The following is a 24077-nucleotide window of genomic DNA, read 5'->3' as shown; positions in this document are numbered from 1 at the left end:
AGTTTGAGCTCAGATCTTATTGGAGGAGCGTAAAGATTGCAGGTTAATATAGGGGTGAATGATGTTTTTCAGAGCTGGTGTTTTCTCTGGGTGATACAGTATCTGGTGAGCCGTTTTTGAGTTGGTTGAAATGGAGTTGGCTTGAAAACTCTAACCACTCTAGTTGCTTCAAGTTAGTGCAGTGGTGCGTTCTAAAGGTGGAATTTGTGGCAAATCTAGCTATGTGATTGTAACAAGAAGCAAGTTTGTTAAGGGTTGTCTTGTTTAGGTTTGTAAAGAGGGGGGAGGCATAGAAAAGAGTTGATATTAGGTGTGTGCTGGCAATTGTAATTTTAGCGTGAGGAGTGAGAAAGTGTTTTACTTTATAGAGAGAGCCAAGCTTTTTATTGACGGTTTTGATAGTAAGATTGAAATGGGTGTCAAATTTAAGGGAGTTATCAATGGTAACACCTAATAGCTTTGTGTGAGCTTCTGGTGATATAGTGATTCCATTGGAGGATGTAATAGAGAAGGTGGGGGGAAGAGTCTTGTTAGTGGGTGAGAAAGTAAGTAGTTTTGTTTTGTTGGGGTTGAGAACTAGTTGACGACTTGAGGACCATTTTTCTATTAGGTTGAAGGTGTCTTGGGTTGAAGCAGTGAGGTCTGCCAGGTTGGAGGCAGTGCTGATGATAGTCGAATCATCTGCATATTGAATGCATGTGGCATGGGGGTGATTGTGGGCAAGTCATTAACAAAGATGGTGAAGAGAAGAGGGCCAAGAATAGATCCTTGGGGAACTCCAAGTGTAACAGGTAGGCATGTGGATAATTTGTCCTGCCATAGAACAGCCTGTTGCCTATTGGACAGGTAGGATTGGAACCATTTCAGCGTGGAATTGCTGAGTGATAGTCTTTTTAATGTATGGAGGAGTTGAATGTGGTTCACCATATCAAAGGCCTTGGAGAGGTCTAAGAAAAGAGCAGATGATAGTTTATTATTGTTTCTGAAGTTATTGATGGTATTAGAAAAGGATAGTAGGGCTGATGTGGTACTGTGATTTGGCCTGAAGCCATGTTGGGAGTTGGCTAGAATTTTATTTTTGGTGAGGTGTTCCATCAGTTGTTTGTGGACACACTTTTCCATAATTTTGGCCAGGGGTGAGAGTATAGCTATAGGCCTGTAGTTGGTTAGCTCTAGTGAGCTACCACCTTTATGGAGAGGAATAATGTGGGACATTTTCCATATGGAGGGGATGAAGTCTTCTGACAAGGTACGGTTTATGATTATGGAGACGGGATAGGAAATGGCCTCAGCTGCTTTTTGCAGAAACTCAGCTGGGAGAAGGTCAGCTGCTAGCTTAGTGGGGTTTAGTTTTTTAAGAAGAGATGTTATAGAGGATATGGGTACTGGATCGAAGGTAAATAGATGATCTGTTGTAGTTGTAGTATTCTGCTGGCATGGGTAGTGGAGTGGGCTGGTTGTTTGTTTGAATTGTGTGGCCAGGGATTGTATAGTTTCTGTGAAGAAACTATTGAATGTGTTAGCAATGTTTACAGGGCACATGCATTACAGACTGCCTGCTGTGTGGGGATAACCATTGGATAGTGTAAAGATTGATTCTAGGTGATTTGGTCGTGACCACTAAAGTCTACAAAAAAAAAAAAAAACATATGAGTATTTATCGGTGAGAAGCTGAACGTGTTCTCGTCATAAAACCCAGGAGCCTTGAGTCAGCAAGCTACTGGCTGTGCACTTAGACATTCTGAAAGACAGTGTACATTTCCAAAAATCCTATGTACATCTTAAGTACTTGTTCACAGACCAACAAGTGAAGTTTTGGACTTCAAGTATTTACTCAGAACAGGCACACTGTAAAAAAAAATATTCATTCAATTACAGCATAACTGCTGGGGGGGGGGGGGCTCTATCCCCCCCAAAAGTCCAATTGCATGTCACATGTCAAGGCCTGTGTACATACCTCTCAACCTCTTAGCACAAGAAATCTGGCCAAAGCTTAAACTAATAGAGGGACAAAAGCCTCAAAATAGAGACAGATTTTAAATACTGCTCTTATTAAGTTAGAAAGCTGCTGAAGTAGCAGGTTCTGAGTTAACATGCATTTTCATTCTGAATGATAAAAAGTCTGAAATTGAAATGTATGTTTTTATTTAGTGAGTTCAACCCTCTGTGATTTGCCAGAAAACCACACATTTTATTAGGAACATACCAACAATATGAGGTAAAAATACGGACAGTTCAGAGGTACTTGTATGTACACTTGAGGTTATTCCTCCCAACTGTCCCTGATTTTGACACAAATTTTAGCTCTGTCACTCTTAATCCCTCCTAAAACTGGTGCCTTTTAGAGACATGGTGGTGCGTTACACTTAATAAATAATGACAATAATTAGAGAGCTACAGACTCCTTTTACTTTAGAAAATGTATATTCATTTGCATTTTGTTATTCTGTTAATATCTCAAGTTAGCAGCACTGATATTTTAAAAAGTGTCCCTAATTATTTCTGAATTTGTCCCTGATTCTGTTGAGGTTTGTCTCTATTTAGTTAGAACTATGCTTATGATATTAACACTTCGATGCACCGGCTCGAGTCGGTTCCTGGGAGGAGTTATGGTCCTGATTAGCAAATAAGGCGGCGCTCGTGGCTGCTGGAGCTTGGTCCCGCCCCCTTTGCCGACTGAATGTTTCTTTCTGCGCAGCTGCAGTAGTTTCTTATTTCTTTGATGCTAGTTCCGTACTTAGTACTTGCTTGTTATGTAAAAGGCTATAGTTACTTTTGGCACGCATGCCATCATTATTATTTAATTTACCGAAACGAAGGCACCCTTGAATCCTCACTATTGGGGCTAGTCTCGTGCCTGACTTTATCAAGCGCGTGTCTGTAGAACACGCGTGAGCATCAATCCACGTGAGAATCTCAGCAGTAGCGCTGGGTTGTCAGTGGTACAGAGTGGACCGAACCGTGCACGGAATCGCCTAGCTATAGTTTCGCTTCCCTTTCTAAACGGACTCGCCGATTTACTGCTTCACTTATTGCGGGGGAGATGATGTCCCTGCGGTTGTGTAGTGCACTTCTCCGTCCGCGGACACGGACCGGGATGCTGTCCTGCTCCGCTGCTGTCTGGCTGCCCTTTTCTCGTCTGTGTAGCAACACGAGCAGCTCCGATTCGAACCGCAGTCAGTCACAGCTGCCTTTAGTGTTCTTTGACGTGGCCGCTGACAACCAGCCGCTCGGTCGCATCGTCTTCCAGGTAAGTTAATTATGTAGTTAATTATGCACAGACATGCGTTGAATCCTGCCAGCAGTAGATGCTTCTCAACGTTTCATCTCCAAGGTGAGGAGCTCTATGCCTGTCACAGTATGGAACGACTAGACGCGTAGGAGCCAGGCTCCCCATTAGCTTCCATGTCACAATTTGCATTGCTGACACCTGTTACTGTGACCTTCACAGACGTAGGTGCCCTTTTCCTTGGTGCTTTTCGAAACAGTCAACATCCAGGCTGCCGGGTGTTTGCCTCTTCTGATAAGCAACTGTCATAATTTTGTATAAAATGGGTCCTGGAACAGCTGTATCTACTAGCCAGGCAAAGCCAATATGAGTGCCTTGAAGATAAATGAATGTATGACAGCCAGCCTTTTGTGAAAATTAGGAGCAGTTAGTGTTACAGTTTTAAGCAAACTTCTGTTTTAGTGAGCTGTTAAAGCAAGTGTATGTGCCAGTGCCAGTAGTGATATAGATGTATGTAAAAGTCTACTGTGAGAGTTTTTAGCATATGTTCTGGTCTTAAATTGTTTAGGTAAGATGCATCCTATATATATATACAACTAATTGAGAACAGATTTGGTCGTTTAGTCTATTGGCTACCTCCCTGGGTCTCTATGTATGGTAAAGTAGGACTCCACAATCAATTCTGAAAAATTCAGGCTCAAAAATTCTCAATACCCCAGGGTCAAAATAGTTTTCTGGTAACAGTCCCCTTGCTTTACAGCAAAAGGTACAGGAAACAAGACCAGAATTTATGTGCCTTCAGAATTCTTTGGCTTATGATAAATTAAGTAAAATAATTTAATAGGAGTAAAGGATTGCTTCAGTTTGTCTTTCTGTCACACTGGTACACTGTTATTAATAGCTGGTCGTGCCCATTTTTTGTTAACAGTTTTCTATAGTAGCCCTCTGTCTCCTCATTGCATACTTGCAGAAGGCTGGGATGGGCTATAGATCCGTTTATTTCCTTTGTTTAATCCCAAAGTGCTTATAGAGTTTTAATTTTCATATGCTTGTATGTTGGAATTTCTTCAAAAAGATGAAATATTTATTCTCTGTATTAATGTATTCTTGCTGATTTATGTTGTAAATTTAACAATTACTGTAAATGGAAGCAAAGTGAGCAAGTTTCGGTTGGGGGGATGTGCTTGTTTACTTGACTGCTTTCTGTTTTTGAGAGACAGATGTTCTCAATATTTTGTATTTTTCCTATATCCATTATGATTGCTGTGTTTCCACTGAGTTATTAAATGATTAAAAGGGTACTTCTTTCATCAGTCTAGACAACCACTGGCTTAATTTGCAGTTATGTGTGTGATACTGCGAATAACCCGTGCCATTTAAGTTGTTTTCTGGCAATAACTGTAAGAGGAGGTATCGAAGCCGATTAACTTTCTTGTTCAGGTTGCACTGTTGGTTGTGCAGGTCCTGAGTGAGATGTATTTAGTGTGTGTATATGCTTCGTTGTAATCCTTTTATGTGAGAGGCAAGATTGAATACTGGGGTGCTTGCCTAATGTAATAAATTAATAAAAGTTGTGCTGAAAAAGTTTGTGTATGTATAACCTTGTAATTTATGGACCTTGTGGCTAGGGGTGTAATGGTTGAGGGTAACCTGCATGTGTATTTAATAATTCAGAGGAATTACTGAAGCAGTAGTCAAACTCTAGTGCACTATATTTTTTTTTCTGTTCTGTTAAGGTAGTAAAATAGCTTTTCATTTATCAAACTAATTTAGTTAACTTTTTTTTTTTTTTTTAAGCAAAAGTTCCCAGTGACAAATTTTTCTGGTTCTTGAGATCCAGAAATAATTTTAGATCCCAGTGGAAGTTTGAGACTTGACCACAACTCTTGGATGTACTGATGCTTTAACAAATCAGTGTATGGATTTCACTTCCTTTTTATCATTTTTAAATTGGTTGCAGAATGTCAGTGATTCAAAATGTGACCCCCCCCCCATTTGTTATTTTCAAATTGGTTGCAGAAGATCAATGATTCAAAATTATTCAGGACCAAGGACCTGGGAGGAGCAGTTTGAGATGGCATTTGCCAGTGAGTGTTTTGGTGGCTGGGTGATCACATAGGTTTAGCCTGAAAAAAGCTGCACAGAGTCGTCTTGTTGGCTCATCCCTTACTAACAGGATTTAAGTAAGGGTGCATTGGTAGGTCTGTAGCAGGCTGGAGTGGTACTGATTATGACAGACTTGTCCCTGGCAGTGGAATTTCTTTATATGAGAGGGTGCTATGGAATGAGGTGTTGAGATAGACCTTGTTGAAGACTTCAGTAGTTGACATGGCATCAGGGAGCACATCCTTCTGTCCCCTTGATAGAAAATGAAGAACACCACCCTAGTATGCCAGTCCAGAAGGGCTGTCCCTGCCTTCCACCCAACAGTGAAAAGCTATATTAGCTGTTACACCCAAGCACTTTTCAGTGCCTTCATCACTTCTGTAGCTAGATCTCGGTCCATTGCTTGAAGGTATCACCACTGACCTGTTAACTCAGTGCTTCTACAGAAACATACCCAATCCTATCCCTTGTTCCTGGAAGTGCCTTTTTGAATAAAGACACCCTAGTCAAGTTCAGGAGTTCTGTTAATGCGCTTTTAAACTCCTGACAAGGTCTACAGCTGTGGTTAGGATTCTGTCACCCTCGCTGAGAACAGAGCAAACCGTGCCCGTCTCCCTGCAGCTACAGAATGGTATGCAAGAACTTCTTTGAGGCCATCTAAAAAGTATTGTTCTCCATTGTCTTGTTAGACACTTCCCTAATCCTGGGCATTTACTGTTTTTAAAGCGACTGTACTGATGATGTACTTGAATCATATCTGCCTGTTGGTAGCACATGTGACACTGGTGGTAGCCATGTCCATAACTTTTTTTGCCTTGCTGTACTGACCGCACTAAAGTTGTTTATTCATTTTATTCTTTGACTGCTTAGCACTGGTTACAGCAAGTGGCATCTGATCCAAAAATCTCTTGGCGTTCCAGTGGTTTTGGGCTCGTAAAGCTAAATGTAGTGCTGACTGATAAGTTGATTTGCTTTTATTTAGCAGCACATATTGTGCTAGATGTATGTATTTTGTAAGCATTTAACTGCTTGTCCATTTATTCCTGTGGTATGATTTTTTTTTTTCCACATACTCAAACCACTCTTGCTACACCTTTCTTTGCAAGTAAACTAGCACTTGTGTAACTATTTTTGCTGTATGTTGTCATTACTTTGTATCTAATTACATTGTCCCCTTATCAGTTTACTAGACACCACAGGGTCACTGTCTGTAGCCTTGTAATGCCAGCCTCTTATCACTAGGCAGTGTATAAACTGCCTTATGATGGTTGACAATTTCTGCTGCCAGTCGATGTGTGAGAGGTGTAGAACCGTTCAAATTCTTCCATCAACTGCGGTTATCGGTTCTAGCTACGAAGTCCCACTTCCACACCACATATTCACACTACCACCGAACCTATTTATGCTGATGTAGATAATAAAACCATCCTAAGACCTGCTACTTATGTTGAGGTGCACTAAATCCCTAATGAGCATTCTCCAGTAAAACATACCACTGGACCCGGACTTCAGCAGCAGAATCGCACTTCACTTACTAAAGTGAAATTTCCATGTTAGGCATGATTACTTAAACTTTATGCAGAAGCCCCTAAAGCTGAGACAGCGTATTGGTATGTTCATTCACGGTTTGCTGATAATGCTCACCCTGAATCACAAAATTATGTGAAAAGTAGATAAATTCTGTCCTTGCGTGGATGTTATATGGCATTGTGGGAGTGTTTCTAATAATTCTGTGATTCAGGGTGAGCATTATGTGAAAGGCAGATAAGCTCTGCCTTTGCGTGGATGTTACAGGGAGTTGTGGGAGTGTTACTGTACTGGCTGCTTGCATTTTGTGGAGCTAGAGAAGCCATCTGGTTGTATAATTTGACGTGACATGGAAGGTGATGTGACTTTGAGGTGGTGCAGTGGTAGAGTGCTAGGGCTTCTGGAACTTTCTCATTGGTCCCTGTATTTGTTGACTGAACTGTCTGCATTCTTGGTTTTAAACTAAATACGTTCAAAGTAGATAGAGGACTTATCTTTTTCCCTGTGCTCTTGATTTTCTTGAGAAATCTTACATTTGTGAAAGGAACTTCACTGGAGCCCCTTTTTATAATTTTAGCTTGGGTCTCTGATTCACAACCTTACCACCATCTCTTGAAATAGATTCTGATACCTGCTACACATAGCTCTACTTTCTGGGTTTAGCTCTACTTTCTGGGTTTAACATTAGATTGTTTGTTTTAAATTTATATCACCAAAAACAAAACTGCATTTACATCAACTTGCATGTCCCTTTTGCTGGGAATGTGGCAGGCCTATCGGCAAAACTCAAATATCTTAAATTGCATGCTCATCCCATTTTCACTTATTCTGTACATGGTCAGTATAAAGTGAGGGTTGATTGTATTGCCTGACATCTGTCATCCGAGACCAACTGTAGATTCTGCAGATAAATGCCTGAACTGTCTTCATCTTCCAGACATCATTCTCTTTTCAACAGCGTGTATTCATTTATCTTTTTTTGTGTCGTGTCCGTAACCTCTTTGTACCATGTTAGCATCAGAAAGTTTGTCTGTGCATTTCTGAATCCTGATTTTGTTTCCCCTATTGACTTGTGCCTTTCCTTTTTTAGATTAGATTAGATTAGATTAGATTAGATTATTTAAAGTTATAATTTCAGTATCTGCTGTGTATTTAACTAAGCTGAAGTCATTTGATGCCATCTCATAGTATTTGAATGTTTCTCTTTAACTGCATACTTTATGGATTATGAAGGCATTTGAGTGTGTTTGTGGCTAAAAAGGATAGCTGTTTTAGCCTGCTAGTACTATTTTTCAACCTTATTAACACTAATACTCATATCTCTCTCCCTCACTTGTATCATAGGTAGCCCCCTCCCTTGCCTAGCTTCCTGTGGTTCCCAAGACCTAACAGCGCCCATCAGGACCACAAAGAAAACTAAACCAGAAGCCTCAACTCTTCTTAAAAATCAAAAACAAAACATTAGTACCCTATTCAGAGAGAACTATACTGTCCTTGTCAAGAACCTGACACTCTATCTTGAAGACTTTAATAATACAAAGCCTGTAAAAAATTGCATCTTTATAAATTCAGCACTAGTAACTCCATTGTGTTGAGTTATACTACTGGAAACTGTTACCTTTAAGACCCTGCAAAGTCTCCTGGCGGTGTAGGCCCCGCTCGCCGCTCCCCGCCTCCTCCTCCGCTCTCCCTCCCCTGCCCCTTATCCCACCGCCCCAGCATCCCTACTTTTATAGCTACAAATAGTCCCTCCCACTTTCCCACTTAACAAATCCAAGGCTCCCTTGTCAAACTCCATAACTCCTCCCACCCCAAGGCCCAACCCTCTAACAAACCCCACACAAAGTCTCGTTACCCACTTCCCTACTTCAGTATGACAAATTTCACTTATACTATTACCCCCATCATAATTATACTTCTCATCACCACCTATATCCTAACAATATATGAAAACCAAACTCTTATAGGCATTCCTTTCCAAAGTGCCACACCAACTCCCAATTCAATCTCCATGACAGTTATATACCACCCTCAATCTACCAGGACAAAAATATATCCCCCAAAATAGTCCACCCGACACTTCAACACCCTAAAATTCCACATAACAAAACTAATCTCAAAATACTATTTAAACTACAAAGACTTTTAGTTTACTTGAAAAATTGTATTAACATCGATGGAGATATTCACCCAAACCCAGGTCCCACCACTATGCCAATCTCTAATCCCTATAATTTAACCCTAAAACCTACTGACTCCTTCTAATACTACACCTGAACCTAAGAAGCATTAACAACAAAATTCACAACCTTCACGCCATCATAGCTAGTCATTCCCTGACATCATGTGTCTAACGAAACATGGCTAAAACCCTCTACTAAGAATGAAGAGATCCTCCCACCCGGTACAATATTCTCAGGGCTGATCGTACAAAGAAAAAGGTGGAGGAATAGCGATTATGTTTAAAAATAAACTAAACATCCTTAAGAACCAAGTACAACCTCCTATGATCTCAAACCTAGAAATTATAGCCCTACAGATCTGCCTAAACACTCAAAACGCATCAACCTTATTGTAACCTATATCCCTACAGGAAGAACACAGAAAACCTGGAGCAATCCCTGAGCTGGCTAGCCATCAACTACCCACAAGAAACCATATTTCTTGGAGACGTCAACATTGACTGGTCTCTATTCTACACATATAACTCCACAACCTATTAACCTATATGGTTTCTCCCAAAATATCCTATCCCCAACCAGAATAGGCAACTCACTTCAAAAAGAAAGTATAATTGACTGGATCCTTACTAATAGAGACTCTAATAACTACACCACTGGCACCCTTCCCTGTGACCTCAGCGATCACCTAATAACTTATATCATTAAACATAAATGCCCAACTTCTAACACTGACGTATATAGATTAAACAGAAACAAAAAAGAATTCGTCCCTCAATTATTTCTTGCTGACCTGAAATTCTGCAACTGGACCATATTAAAGACTCTTCCACTAGAAGAGAGTGTGTCCCACTTCAATGACGCGTTCCTTAAGATACTTGACTCACATGCTCCACATAGACAAATTAGAACCAAAACTCGCATAGCACCTTGGCTCACTACTGATACTAAATCCAAAATCAAACTTCGTGACCAAGCCTGGGAAAAATGGAGAGCCACAAAACCCCAAGACCGTTGTAAATTTCAACAACTAAAACTGCCATAACCCAAGACAAAAACAATACTTCTGCAGCCTCCAGCAAAAACACCAGAACAACCTAAAGAAATTCTGGGCAGGTTTTAACAACCTTCTGCACCCAGGCAAAACTTCCACCCCAACCCCTGAGAAACTCTTAGAGAAGGCCAAGAAGAAGTAGCCAACACCTTTAACTCCTTCTTCACTGAGACTATCCAAACCTTAGCCAGTCACCTTACCTCCACTTCCCCACCTGCTGCTAAACTGCAACGTGACAACCCTACCCCCTTTAATTTAAAGCCAGTCTCTTCCTCCTATGAAAAACTCAAACCAACTACCCTAGCGGCTGACCACCTTCCTGAATTCTTACAAATTGCATCTGATGAAATAGCCTACCCCATATCAATCCTAATAAACAGATCTATAACTGAGATGAACATTCCCTCAATCTGGAAGACTTCCTATATCATTCCACTTCACAAAGGAGGTACCTCCCTGGAAATGTCAAATTATAGACCAATAGCCATCCTGTCCCCATAGCGAAAATCATGGAAAGATGCATCCACAAACAACTTCTTCACTATCTGACCTCTAATAATCTCTTGTCCAATGCCCAGCATGGTTTTTAGTACAACTACTGCCCTCCTTTCCTTTATTGACTCAATCAACAACAATCGCAATAACAAACTCATATCATCTGCCCTCTTTCTGGACCTATCAAAAGCATTCGATATGGTCAATCATCAATTCCTTCTCAACATCCTTGAAACCCTGACACTCCAGCACTAAACTGGTTCAATGCCTACCTCACTGGTAGGCAACAAGCTGTCCTATGGCAAAACAGAATATCAGGACTGCTCCCGATACCATAGGTGTTCCACAGGGCTCGATACTGGGCCCACTTCTGTTTTCCATCTTCATAAATGACCTTCAATCAGTCATCCCTAAATCCACGACTCCACCTTAATCTGCTCCCTCTCGAATCTCCAAATGACCACACAACATTGTTTTTCACTAGTTGAAAAATGGTTCACTGACTTAAAACTTCTACTTAACCCAGCTAAAACCAAACTATTACTTTTCTTCCCCAACGTCTTCTCACCTCTAGGTAAAGAACTCCCAAACACTAACAACACAACCTTTCATATTAAATCCAATAATGGGACCCTCATAACCCGTTACCAGTACCAAACTGCTAGGTGTCACTATTGATCATAAGCTCAAATTTGACATACACATTACCCAAACAGTAAAGTCTGTTAACAAAAACTAGGATCTATGTACAGAATTAAAAACTTCCTAACTCCCATTACCAAATTAACTATTATCTCCTCTCTTCCCTCCTCTATGCTTCAGATTTATTACAGGTTCCCCTTGCAACCCATCATTGATAAAATAATCAACCATCCTGATAGAACTCCCTCACTGTGCAAAATTCTAACTCCATATACTAACCTCAACAGTCTCCGATCATCAAACAGCATCCAGATCCTAACCATTAAAGCAAAAACAATTCCATTGGCAAGCAGTGGAACTCCTGCCAAACAACCTTAGACTTACTACTTAGGTCAATCATTTCAAAGCTAACCTTAAAGAATATCTCTCCACACAATGGACATGCCCATGTCGAGAACCTGACTAACTACATATCTCATTACTTCTAGCTCCACTTAATTGCAGATCTCTAAAATTTCTCTTTCCTTTTAGTAATAAGGAAAATCTCTGATTTCAGTCTATTTTTCAGTATCTTTAACGAAATCAATGTTTTGTGTATAATTTCCTGTCTGTCCTTTAGTCTTATATAACATCTATGTAAATTTTCATTCCTGCATATGTAAACTGTATTCTCTTGTTGTAACAATACTTTGAATCTTGCAATTTAAATATGTACTTCTATTGTGTAGGATATGTATCCAGATAGACCAGCCCGGTTAACAAATGTTAAATAAATAAATAAATAAATAAATAAATTAGTACTAGGCTAATTGCCCTTTTGAGCTATTTTAAGCCTAGTCAATTATCCCTTGCAAGACTCCAACCCTGCACCTTGTGTTTATAAGGCAAGCACTTTAACCACTTAACCATTAGGCCATCCTCCTGATGTACTTCTGTACAGCACACTGCATTTCTTCAACGTCTTTCTCCTGTCTCATAATTTTAACTGATAGAAGGGTTATTGTGGTACTCAGTTTGGAGTACTTTCCCTAAGTTTTCCAGCCTTCCTTTTGACTGAACTGAAAACGCATGTGAAAGTCTTAAATCCAAGTGTTTCACAATGTTATGTGAAAGGCTCATTCATGCATGCTACTTAAATATTACGCCCGATTTTAATGTGACTTTTACTGATGTTTTCTATATTTATGTTGTGGTTTATGGAACACTTTTTGTATGATTTAGATCTTGAATTAAATTGGGTCATTTAATGCTGTGCCAATTATTTGGTGACTGTGAGATGGATATAAATATTTTCAAGTAACAAAAATATCTGATTGTAGCAGTATCTCTGTTCATGTAGACTATTTTAACTGGGATGATCAACAAGGCTTAAACTGTTGGGGATCCAAGACAAAAGCTGCTCACAAAGTAGTTCCTAACTTTAATGATAAGATAATTCCTGCAAAAAAAATGGGTAGATAGTTAACTTCATATGGAGAATGCAGTGACACTAATGAGGGCAGATGCGTGTCACCAGCAGTTAAACAATAACCGAAGAATTTATATTTACTTTCAGCTGTACTTTGTAGTTGATTTGGGGAGAGAGAGCAGTGTGTTCTGTGTGTTTTACATTGAGTTGTTAATGTCATAAGTGTGTGTATATAAAGAATGCCATAAGCGTGTTGTGCTTATTTAAGACAGAGTAGTTACAAAGCATGCCCAGTGACAGTTAGGGGTGCATGGAACAGTTTGTTGTACTGTGCATCTGTTTACTAGAGGAGGTGTAATCCAGTGTAAAGGCTGAAGATAGGTTGCTTTCCTTACAAGAACTTGCACTGTAAAAAATGTGTTCATGCATTTATTTCAGAAAGAGAACTTGTAGTGCAATACGTGGGTCTACTTCATTTCACTGACACCCAATTGACCTAAATTTCAATTTCATTTGACCTAAAATTCATTTGACTGACACCCATTTCACCGACAGCTTACAATGCTGAATTTCAACATACTAAATCTTAAACAATAGACAGGCACACTTAGAACACCAGTAACTAACCCGTTCCAGAACTTAAAAACTAATTACTTAACCCTCTTAACAGAAATGGGCCAGTGTACAACCAAACTAGGTGGGGGGCCACCCCACCCAATTATATATACTAACTCCATGATCACACTACAGTGGGGAAAAGGGCATATACCTTTATCTTACCTTACAATACTCTACACGCTGCCACTACTGCTGGGAACAAACAAATTATTTGCCAAATTACTTTAGATACTTCCCATAAAAATTGTAAATGGAAAAACCTACATTTAGAAAAACTATAACACTACTTTCTACATGACTATCAAAATTACAGCAGTTAGCACTATAAGTAATTATTTTTATCACAGGCAAGTGACAGGCGAAGGAAAACCCACAAGAAGTCTGCCTTATATGTCGGCGAAATGGGTGCCAGTCAAATGAGTTTTAGGTCAAATGAAATTGAAATTTAGGTCAGCTGGATGTCTGTTAAATGGGTGTTAGTCAAATGAAATTTAGGTCAAGTGAAGTAGACCCTAATGCATTTTGATGGTACACCCATTGTAATGGGAAGATGTAAGTTAGAAGATCTGAAGTGGTGACCTGTAGCCCTTGGACACAGGTACGTGCAGGTAGAGAATGATGCAGGACAGACTGACCCTGGAACTGTTCCATAGGGCTTACAAGGTAGCTCTGGGGCAGTAGAGGTTACAGGCTAAAGTAATGAACTGTGAGGGTAAGTTAGATTGTGTTTTTTAGTTTTTTTTTTTTCTTCATCTTTTCTTCGATACTGGATGACTGGGCAAAACAGCATAATCTGACAAAATGTTTCCAGCTTACTTGTGAACAGAAACCGGTGGTAATCTAGAAAGCTTGAGTCTGGTTTGGTATCCCACCTGTGACCCAGAGGGTGACAGGACAAATGAGAAACAGTGTGTGTGGAGGGTTAGTCTATATAAAATCAGTTTTAAGTACATGAGGCTATTAGATGCATGAGTAATGAAAGACGACTTGTTGAAGTTTCAAGTAGTTTATTCAGTTAAGTAGGTAGATGAACAAGTGTTCTTGTTCTAATACATTACATTCAACAGGTCAGTTATTTAAAGGCAGTTAAAGATGATGGTGGGAGGGTCCAGGGGGCTGATTGGAGGAAAATCTGGGAGATGGAAAAACAAGGAGCCAATCACAAAGTTTAGATGTTGGTCCCTTATTTGAATATTCCTGAAAGACCCCTGGGGGTTTACTAGCTGAGCAGCCTGTGGAACCTCATTCTTAATTGAAAGGGTTTTACTTTCTTTTGTAACATTGGTATTTTTCCGTTATTGGGGCAACAGTTCTAACTCGCTAGCAAAAGCACATGCCATGATCAGCTGTAAGTACGATAGGTAGGACGGGTGAGAGAAGAGGTGGGGAAATAGTAGAACTTCGCATTTGGTTATGTGCAAGGCTATGTTTGTATATTGTTGGTTTTTATTAAGTTACTACACAGTTGCATTGTTAAATGTAAATTTTAATGGAGAAAATGCTGAGCACTGTTCTTTGTTAACAACGGAAGACTTCATCAGAAAACCTTTTAAGATATTTCCTGGAACTTCTACGGTAGCCATGTTAATTACATCAATTTTTGTGAAGTGTAAATATGAACTGCCTTAAAATACATTTGCAAATACAAGAGTGAACCAGGAATAAAAGGTTGACTTGCAGTGTTAATATATCCACCCTCATCTCCTTTGTCTTGCAACATACTGTTGAGTTGTCCACACCACCTGTGTATACTGAAGCAATTTATTTTAGATTGGAGGCCTATTTTTAACTTTATCTTCCTTACTGGGGATTCTAGGACACAGGGCATGTTTTTGGTTTAAGTAATTTAGCCTGGTAAATCTGTATTTGGGAACAGCTATTGTTTCAGCATTACATAACTCCAGGTAGACTGGAGGGATGCAGTCTGATATTTCTGATCTGCTTTTGGTTTGCTTGCAGCTTTGTAAAGTGTTTCTGTCTTGTTTTATTTATTTTCTCATTTGTTAACCATTTTCTACCCTCTGCTACAAGAAGCAGCTCATAAATTACTTTCTTTTTTTTTTTTCTTGACTGGCTACATAAGAGAGTGTTCCTGCTTTATTTGAGTAAAGGCCTTTATGGTACGAGCTGGTAGCCCAGCAGCTCAAGTTGCTTTTTTTTTCAAGGGTGTGCAGGTAGCACTGGTTGGTTAAACGACTTGATCAGAATTCTGTAATTTGCAGGTGGGAAGTGTAGAGAGTGCATGTATGCATTTATTTATTTATTATAGTTTGTTTACCAGAAAAATCTGACTGGGCACAAGTCCCTTTTCCACTGGAGGCCATGAGAGAAAAGCTCCACATAAAATACACTTTTACATTGAACACTCTTAACAAATTAAACATTTTAAGCATGACGTTGCAGGTAATGAGATGTAATGGTAAAAACATTTATTGTATACATTGGAAGTTTATAACATGTTGACATGTAAGGAGGTACAAGAGCAATGCTAATGAGCATAGGTTAAGTATGTATATTTCCATAAATGACGTTGGATGTCACTAGGGAGAACAGAAAACAAGGAGGCGATGGGAGGGGTATGAGCAGAAAAATCACGCAAAACATACATAGAAAACGTCTGATAGTGGGGTGGTTGAGATAACAGTAGATGGGTAATGAGGGGTATTAATAGGAGACCGTTAAGGATGTAGGCTAGTTGTGGGAGCAGTAGGGGACAGTAAAAGAGCAAAAAGTAACAAGAGATTAGAAAGGGGAAAGAGTTGGCGGTAATTGATGAGAGATTGTTAATGGATGGGAAACAGAAAGGTGGGTTTAGTCAGGATGGTAGCTTCAGTGTAAAGAACAAATGCAGAATTTTTATATCGCAGGCAACAACTCTCATTTGCAGGAAATGTGGCATTGCACATCACTTTGACTACACTGTGGACCACTACTGGTGTGTGCTAAAAATGCACATCTGTTAAGTGCTTTTACAAAAATGGTATATAGTACTTTAGAAATAGCAGATGTTTTTACCCGCTTTGGGGGGGGGCAACAGATCCAACAGGAAGTGATTACTGTTGAAGTTTCTCACTACAAGAGAATAGCCTCATTTCTTCAATTATCTTTTTGATCGCAGATTGACTAGAGTAGCAGCTGCCCTGTGGTAGAGGGAAAAAGTGTGCTGAAACACTAGTTTAATCTGTTCTGGAAGCAGATAGGTTTCCATGTGGCTTTTCCAGCAGGAGATAGCAAAGAGTAATAGATGAAATGACTTGTCAGACTTCTGCAGTGTTTGGCATAGCAGACACCACCCACGCAAGGACTGCAGTAACAAAATTGTAGAAATTACTTCCAGGCTTTTGCATTGTTTTTACAGTAATGTGCAAAGTGTGGTCGGACAACAAATGTACTGGCATTTCATGGCAAACATTGAACAAGTTCTTCTCCTGTGATGCTCCTATCTTTCAAAATTTGTCTGTCTCCAGCTGACATTTCATTCCTTTTTATCCCTAAGGCAGTTTGCTGTGAGCTTCCATGTGTATGAATGTTCATGCACTTGTTTGTAGGTTGATGGTTGCTGGGTGTAGGAGCCTGAGATGTGTGGCCAGATATATGGAGGTAGTGTGTCTGGAAAGCCTACTTTTATTAATGGTAAGCTTTTGCTCCATTGGAATAGAAATGTTAAAGTTTATGGGAGGGGGTAGCTGTGTCCCCAACACAGTGTTTGATCTGTGTGCTTTGGTTGTCTAATTTTGTTATGGTTATTAGCTTTGTGTGGCCCCTCTTCAGGATGCCATCTGTATGCATTCTCAAGGAGCAATGTGAAACTATAGGTAAAGGTGCTTAAGTGGGTTAATGTCAAAAGGCAGATCTGATTAAACAGAAGTACGAAAATCTGAACAGTAAACACAGATGATTTTAAAGTTCTTGGAACAAAAAATCTTGAAACTTTACTTGGATCTCTTTGCACAGAGAAGACTGTTGCAATAAATGGCAACCTGCTAAAATACAGGAGCTGGAATGGTAGTGAGGAAGACTCCTTGTGATGACCTCCTGCAGCGCACAGATCTCGTAGTATTTCTTTGGTTACGCAGACTCTTATCATGCCTTGCTAATTAGGAATAAAAATGTTTCCTGCACCATACTCTACTGATAAAGTATTCCACCTTAGAGTTTATGCAAGCCCAGGGAAAGGGGAAGACTTGTTTTTTATTGGAAAACCAGTATTGCTGTGATAATGCAGGTATACTGTTTTGATACAGGTGTTGTCCAGATCGTATGTTAATTTTTTTTGTCTGTTAATATTTGCTTTTCTTCTAGTCCCATTCATGACTGAAACAGATCCGTGCCGATTATGGCAAGTCACTAAATTCAGTATGCCAGAGACAGGTCAGCAAACACCGTTATCAGGAGGCCTCTGTCTACTTCTTTTAAAAATGAGAATTGAGGTGCTGAATGGGAATTTATACAGGCTCTGGGAACCGTCCTTTTCTTGTTTACTCTGATCTGCTTAATGTCAGCTGGGGGAGGGATAGGCAAGCACAGAGCACAATTATAGAATTCTGGCTGCCAGTCCTTTGGCTTTAAATTTGTGTTTGAGTCTCTAAAAATGTATTAAATGCCAATGAGTTGATTGATTAGCTCTACCCAAGATTACATATCCCACCACAACTACTGTACCATCAGCTCAAAAAAAAAAAAAAAAAACTGGACCTAGGCTCAAAGATCAGTCAGATTCAAATGTACCAGTGGAATGGCTGAAACTTCCTCTGCCATCTACTGCGTCCCTGATGGAAGCCAGTGTCCAAGAAAAGTTTGTGCAAGGTACCTGCTCCTACAGAAAGGATGGAGAAAAGGGAACCATACATCATCACAGAAGGCGTGGAAGGTATCACTCAGATTTTGGTAAGGGAAGAGATACTTGGATTTTTTATTGAGGTACATCCGGTATCAAAGCCTCTGCACTTAGCCCAAGTGGATGTCACCCCTGAAACGAAGAGATACTTGGGTTTGTTATTGAGTTACATCGGGGTCAAAGCAAAGCCTCTGCACTTTACCCAAGTGGATGTCACCCCTGAAAAAAAAGGCCAAAAGACTAAGAACGTCCCTTTTCTGCAGTCTTCTATGGAGAAGTGGTCGATACATTTCTTGGGGCTTATTCAAGGCCATTATGGCTCTCAAGCCTCCATTTTTGCCCCCCCTCCCCCATTCAGAAGGTTATTATATTTTCCTTTCCCTAGCGTACTCTCCTCAAGTCCTCACCTCACCTGGACCAGGTGCCCTCTGTTGACGAGGTCTCCTTCTCCTCTGATTACCATGTGAAAGAGGCTACATTTGGGGAAATTGAGTATGATGAAACATTTTAACTGGGATTCTAAACAAAGCTCTTGGCTTTCAGAAAAGATAAAATAACCTTCAGAATCTGGTGCAAACAGCTAAGGCAGATAAGTGAGTAATTACACTTTTTGAACACTCTAGTTGTGCTAGTGGGGAGTCTTATAAGTTCATAGGTGTGTACTAGGCTAATGACCCTGGGGCCTTTACAAGCCTAGCCATAGGATTACCCTGGCGTAGTACTACCCGACCGTAGTTCCCAGTGCCTCTGTTGAGTAGAGCCACTGGTGTTATCCCTGGAGTGAATTTTCTATTTCCCATCCACTCATCAAGATTTCTCTTTAAGAGGGTCAGCGAGGTGCTCTGCATGACATGTATAGGGAGTCTGTTCCATAGCATGGGCAGTCTCTGGGTTATGAACCTGTCCCTCCAGCACGTTGTGTTTAATTATGGTAATGAGATTGAGGTCTCTGGAGCATGTAGTGAGGGTGGATTGGGGCTTCTTTAGATATAGCTTTTCTAATGGAGCTGGGTCAGACATGGCTTTGTAAGTCGAGCAGAGATTGCTTCTAAGTATGCAATATGAGACAGAGAATTGTTGGAGTTTTTTGAGTCTGTCCATATAGGACAAGTGTTTAAGGCTTAGGATCCCCTTTTGTGAGGTACTTTTGCGGCCTCTCCAGTTTTTGCAGGTGTCAAGTGAGGTACATGCCAAATGGGGCATTGTACTCGATTGGCCTAATGAGGGAAGAGTAGAGGGAGACAATGACTTCTTTCTTTCTGGATGCAAAACCCTTAGTAATGAGATGTGCCACATAGAAGGACTTTCTGACCACAGTGGTGATGTGGTGATCAAAAGAGAGGTTGCTGTCAATCTGTGTTCCCAGATCTTTTGTAACGTCTTCTGTGTTCAGTGGACTACCATCAATGTGGTAATTCATGCGAACCGGGTTTTTCCCAAAGGGGATGACTGCACATTTTTTGCCTTGAGCTTAAGGCCATGGCTATGACACCAGTTGTTGGTCACAATGAGTCCATTCTGTAGGATGTCAACATCACTTGGGGAGTTAATATCTCCCAACTTGCAATCATCTGCGAACTTTGTCAGCCAGAGTCTCTTCGTGCTGGCCTGGACTTCAGAGAAGTAGATACCAAACGGGAGAGGACCCAGGACCGAACCCTGTGGGACTCCACTCATGACTAATCGGCAGTCTGACTTGGAGTCAGCTACTTTCATATTGTGGGTTCTGTTTGTGAGCCAGTTTGCAACCCACCTAGTGATATAGGGGTTGATGCCAAGCTTAGTGTGTTTTTTCTATGATTCTTGGGTGGGGAATGGTATCAAAAGCCTTGGCCAGATCAAGGTAGGCTGTATGAACCACCTTGCCTTCATCCACATCCTCTGGTGACTGACTCAAAGAAGTCGACCGAGTTGAGCAGGCATGATCTACCCTTCACAAAACCAAACTGTGTGGGATCCAGAGTTTGAAGATTCCCTATATCCTTGTTTATTAGGTCCACGATGAGTTCCATAGCTTTGCATATCAGACTTGTCAGGCTAATGGGGAGTTCAGGGTTTGTAGTCGCTCCTCCTTTGTGGAGAAGGACAACAGTAACAGTGTACCATTCAGCAGGCACAAAGCCTGAGATGAGGCTGTTACTGAACAGAGCACACAGGTGAGGTGCCAGTTCTCTCTCTAGTTCATGTAGAACACAACCAGGGATATTGTCAGGTCCCATAGAAGCTGTATTCTTGGCCTTGGACGGTGCTGTTTTAACCTGTGCAGTAGTAATACTGGGTGCCTGGCAATCTACTGGTATTGTGATTGGCCATTTGCAGGTGGGAGAGGGGGGGGTAAAGTTAGCACTGAATCTGTCGGCCAGTATATTGGGGGCCTGGAAAGGGAACCCAGATCCTGGACTGAACTTATTCCCTGTTTGCTCTTAAGGGAAATAGTGAGAGCTGCATCTGGGAGTACTGTGTGTTCTCTATCTTTATTTCAAGTGAAGGTCCCTCACCAGTGTCTGTAGTGAGGATTCAGGCTCCTTGATTACTGGCTCAGAGGAGGGACATCACAAAAATTTTCTTGCATTTAATCACCTTTGTGGTATTGAGTAGAAATGTGTCCTGCAGCTGCAAATGACTGTGTTCGTTGTTAAAATGAAAGGCGTTAAATGTAATGTAACTTGCATTAGTTCCTCTGATTTGCAAGTCTGCCTAAGCAAAGTATTGAATTCAAACTAGACACGGATGCAGCATGCCAGTGTTGTCTGTAATACTGTTGAAGCAATTAAAAGGCACATTTATTTTGGGCCATACCTGTCAACCTCTTATAGCAAGAAGTCTAGACAAAGCCATTAATGGGGGAACAAGTCCAAAAATGGGGACAAGTTTTTAGTATTGCTCTTGCAAACTTAGAACATTGATAAAATAACAGGATTTGCATTAGCATGAATTTTCTGAAGGGTGTGAAGCCTGAAACTCAAATGTCTGTCATTATGTTTTGACTTCTGTCTTTAATGATTTGCTAGAAAACCACAATTGTATGAAAAAAACAGGCCAAAATGTGAGGCAAAAATCTGGACATTCTGAAAAATTCCATACAGTTGAGAGGCATGTTTTGGTCACAAGGTAAAACATCAGTAGGTCAGAAGCTACTGATGCAATATAAAAATTCGGTTATAGGTTCATAGGTTTATACTAGGCTATCTGCCCCAAGGCATTTATAAGCCTAGCCCGAATTTTTGTGGCTTACGTCACCCCTCATATGAAAAAATACTGTACCCATTAGTTTGTTGTGCCTCTGTCCAGCAGTGACACAGAGATGATTCCCGGGGTAAACCTACGATCTCCCATCCACAGGTCAAGATTTCTCTTGAACAGAGCCAGCGAGGTGCTCTGCCTCACATGGACCGGGACTCTATTCCACAGCATAAGGAGTCTCTGAGTGATAAATCTATCCCTCCAGCACGTCCTATTTATATCCGTGCTAAGGTTGAAGTCGCTTGCTCTAGTGGTTTTGGTGGATTTGGATTTTTTGAGGTGGAGCATGTCCATTAATTCCGGGTTGGACATGGCCTTGTATGTCAGGCACATGTCACCTCTGAGCAGACGGTATGCGACTGAATAGAGCTGGAGTTTCTTCAATCTGGCAGCATATGACAGATTTTGGAGTCCCTTTATCCTTTTGGTGAGAAACTTTTGGGGTCTCTCCAATTGCTGCAGATGTCGGGCGAGATACATCCCGAATGGGGAATTGTACTCTATCATTGGTCTGATAAGTGAAGAGTACATGGGAACAATGACCTCACTAGATCTGGATGTGAATCCCTTCACGATCAGGTGGGCAATGTAGAAGGTCTTTCTAACCACTTTAGCAACGTGAGTGTCAAAAGAAAGGCCACTGTCAACCTGGGTCCCCAGGTCCCTGATAACCTCTTCTGTGCTTAGTCGATTGCCACCTATATGGTAGCTTGGGGTTACCTTGTTTTTCCCGAAAGGTATGACTATACATTTTTTGGCGTTTAACTTCAGGCCATGGCTCTGGCACCAGCTATCTGTTTCCGTGAGTCCCTTCTGAAGGATATCCGTGTCCGATGCACTTTCCACTATGGCGCCCAGTTTGCAGTCGTCTGCAAACTTTGTCAGCCAAAGTCCTCCCATGTTGGCCTGTACTTCTGAGAAGTAGATGCCGAACAATAGGGGCCAAGGACCGAGCCCTGTGGGACACCACTTGTGACTGGCTTGGAGTCTGACATAGCGCCAGCAACTCTAACCCTGTGGGTTCTGTCCTTAAGCCAGTTTGCAACCCATCTTGTGACATATGGGTTTACATTTAAGCTGGTAAGTTTTTCTACAATACCTGAGTGGGGTATTGTGTCGAAAGCCTTTGCAAGGTCAAGGTAGGCTGTATGGACTGCCTTTCCCTCATCAATGGCCTTGGTGACTGTTTCGAAGAAGTCGACCAAGTTCAAAAGGCATGCTCTTCCCTTGACAAAGCCAAACTGGGTCGGGTCCAATGTCTGCAAGTCCCCTATATCTTTGTTTATGAGCTCCATTATGATCCTCTCCATAGCTTTGCAGACTAGACTTGTTAAGCTTATGGGGCGGTAATTAAAAGGGTCCATAGAGGCACTGCCTTTGTGGAGTGGGACCACAGTTGCCGTACGCCACTCCTTGGGCACGTATCCTGTGGTAAGGCTGAGATTAAACAGCTGCCTTATGTGCGGGTTTAATTCCTCATTTAGCTCGTGTAGCACACAGCCGGGGACACCATCCGGTCCCATTGATGCTGTGTTTTTAGCTTTCGAGAGAGCAGCTTTCACCTGCGCATTTGAGATGTCTGGGAGGCTACACTCCACTGGGATAGTTATCTCTCCTTTAGGGGGAGGGGTGAAGTTTGCACTGAACCTGTCTGCCAGTATGTTGGCAATGTCTGTGGGTTCAGTGATTTTTGTATCATTTTGGACTAATTCTGAGCATATCTGGGAGTTTCCACCCAGGTTCCTAACATAGCTGAAAAAGGCCTTGTGATTGTCCTTTGAATCCATGGCAATTTTTCTCTCAAAATTGGCATTATTCGATTTTATGAGTGATCGTATATTTTTACTAATAATGATCAGGGGTGACTTCCCTTTTATGGATTTTGTTCTATCATGTAATAGCTTTCTCCTCTTATTGTAAAGTTTGTTAATGGCTGGGGTCCACCAGACTGGACGTTTGCCCTTTGTGGAAAGAGTCTTGGTTTTATTTGGGATTGCCTGATCCATGCAGTCCTGGAGGTGTTCATAGAAGGCATTTGTAAGGGCTTCCGCAGCTTGGGTTGTGGTTTCCACTGTCTCAGGGGCCTTGAAGGATACCACACCAGTCTTGAGTAGTGTGAAGTTTGCTTTAGAGAAGTTCTTCACTGTGGTCTTTTTTGTTTTGGGGTGGGGGCAGGATGTGGATTTCCAGTGAGATTAGTTTATGATCAGATCTCACCAATGAGGGATATACTTCCGGTGTGGAGCATTTTGTCCCCATGTTTGTGATAATGAGATCTAGTATATTTTCTCCTCTCGTGGGAACTGTGACTAGCTGTTCCATGGCATTTGAATTTATGAACTCCAGGAACCGTTGGGCTAGAAAGTTAGGGCTTGAGTAATGTTCCCAGTCTATATTCGGGTAGTTGAAGTTACCCAATATGATGGTGTTTGGAGATACATTTATACCCTCCAGTGTCTTCAGGAAGGCTGTGTGGTGTTCCTGAGTTTGAGAGGGTGGCCTGTAGCATGCTACAATTTGTAGAGCAGTTTTGCCTATGGTTAGTTGCACCTGGATGGTTTCGAGCTTAGATGCGTTGCCACCAACCTAGAGGTGTGGGTATCCTTTATGAATATGGATACACCCTCTCCTTTTGTGGTGTGGTCCGGTTTTGGGGCGGGCATGATATGAGGTAAACCCTAATAGTGCCGGGGTGCTCTCAGGAGCCTTGAACCAGGTTTCGGTTACAGCACAGACAT

At 41.2% G+C, this 24077-nt stretch overlaps 1 protein-coding gene across 3 annotated transcripts in view; it reads left to right on the top strand.

Moving 5' to 3' along the window:
- Positions 1-2681: 2681 nt before the first annotated feature.
- The window catches only part of PPIF (peptidylprolyl isomerase F), a 446984-nt gene continuing 425588 nt past the window's right edge, over positions 2682-24077 (top strand). Inside the window, exon 1 of one of the 3 annotated variants that reach the window (XM_044055769.1) lies at positions 2682-3250. In XM_044055769.1, the coding sequence (XP_043911704.1) occupies positions 3044-3250 (207 nt within the window). In that variant the 5' untranslated portion in view covers positions 2682-3043. Of the gene's footprint in view, positions 3251-3390; positions 3454-3506; positions 3621-24077 lie in introns of those variants that run through there. The other 2 variants (XM_044055770.1, XM_044055772.1) reach the window with 2 other exon arrangements.

This window comes from Protopterus annectens, chromosome 14.part0 (assembly GCF_019279795.1).
Source record: "Protopterus annectens isolate FY-2018-M chromosome 14.part0, PAN1.0, whole genome shotgun sequence".
Lineage (NCBI taxonomy): Eukaryota > Metazoa > Chordata > Ceratodontiformes > Protopteridae > Protopterus > Protopterus annectens.
Note: the sequence above shows the minus strand (reverse complement) of the source record. Positions and strands in the feature narration are given on the sequence as shown.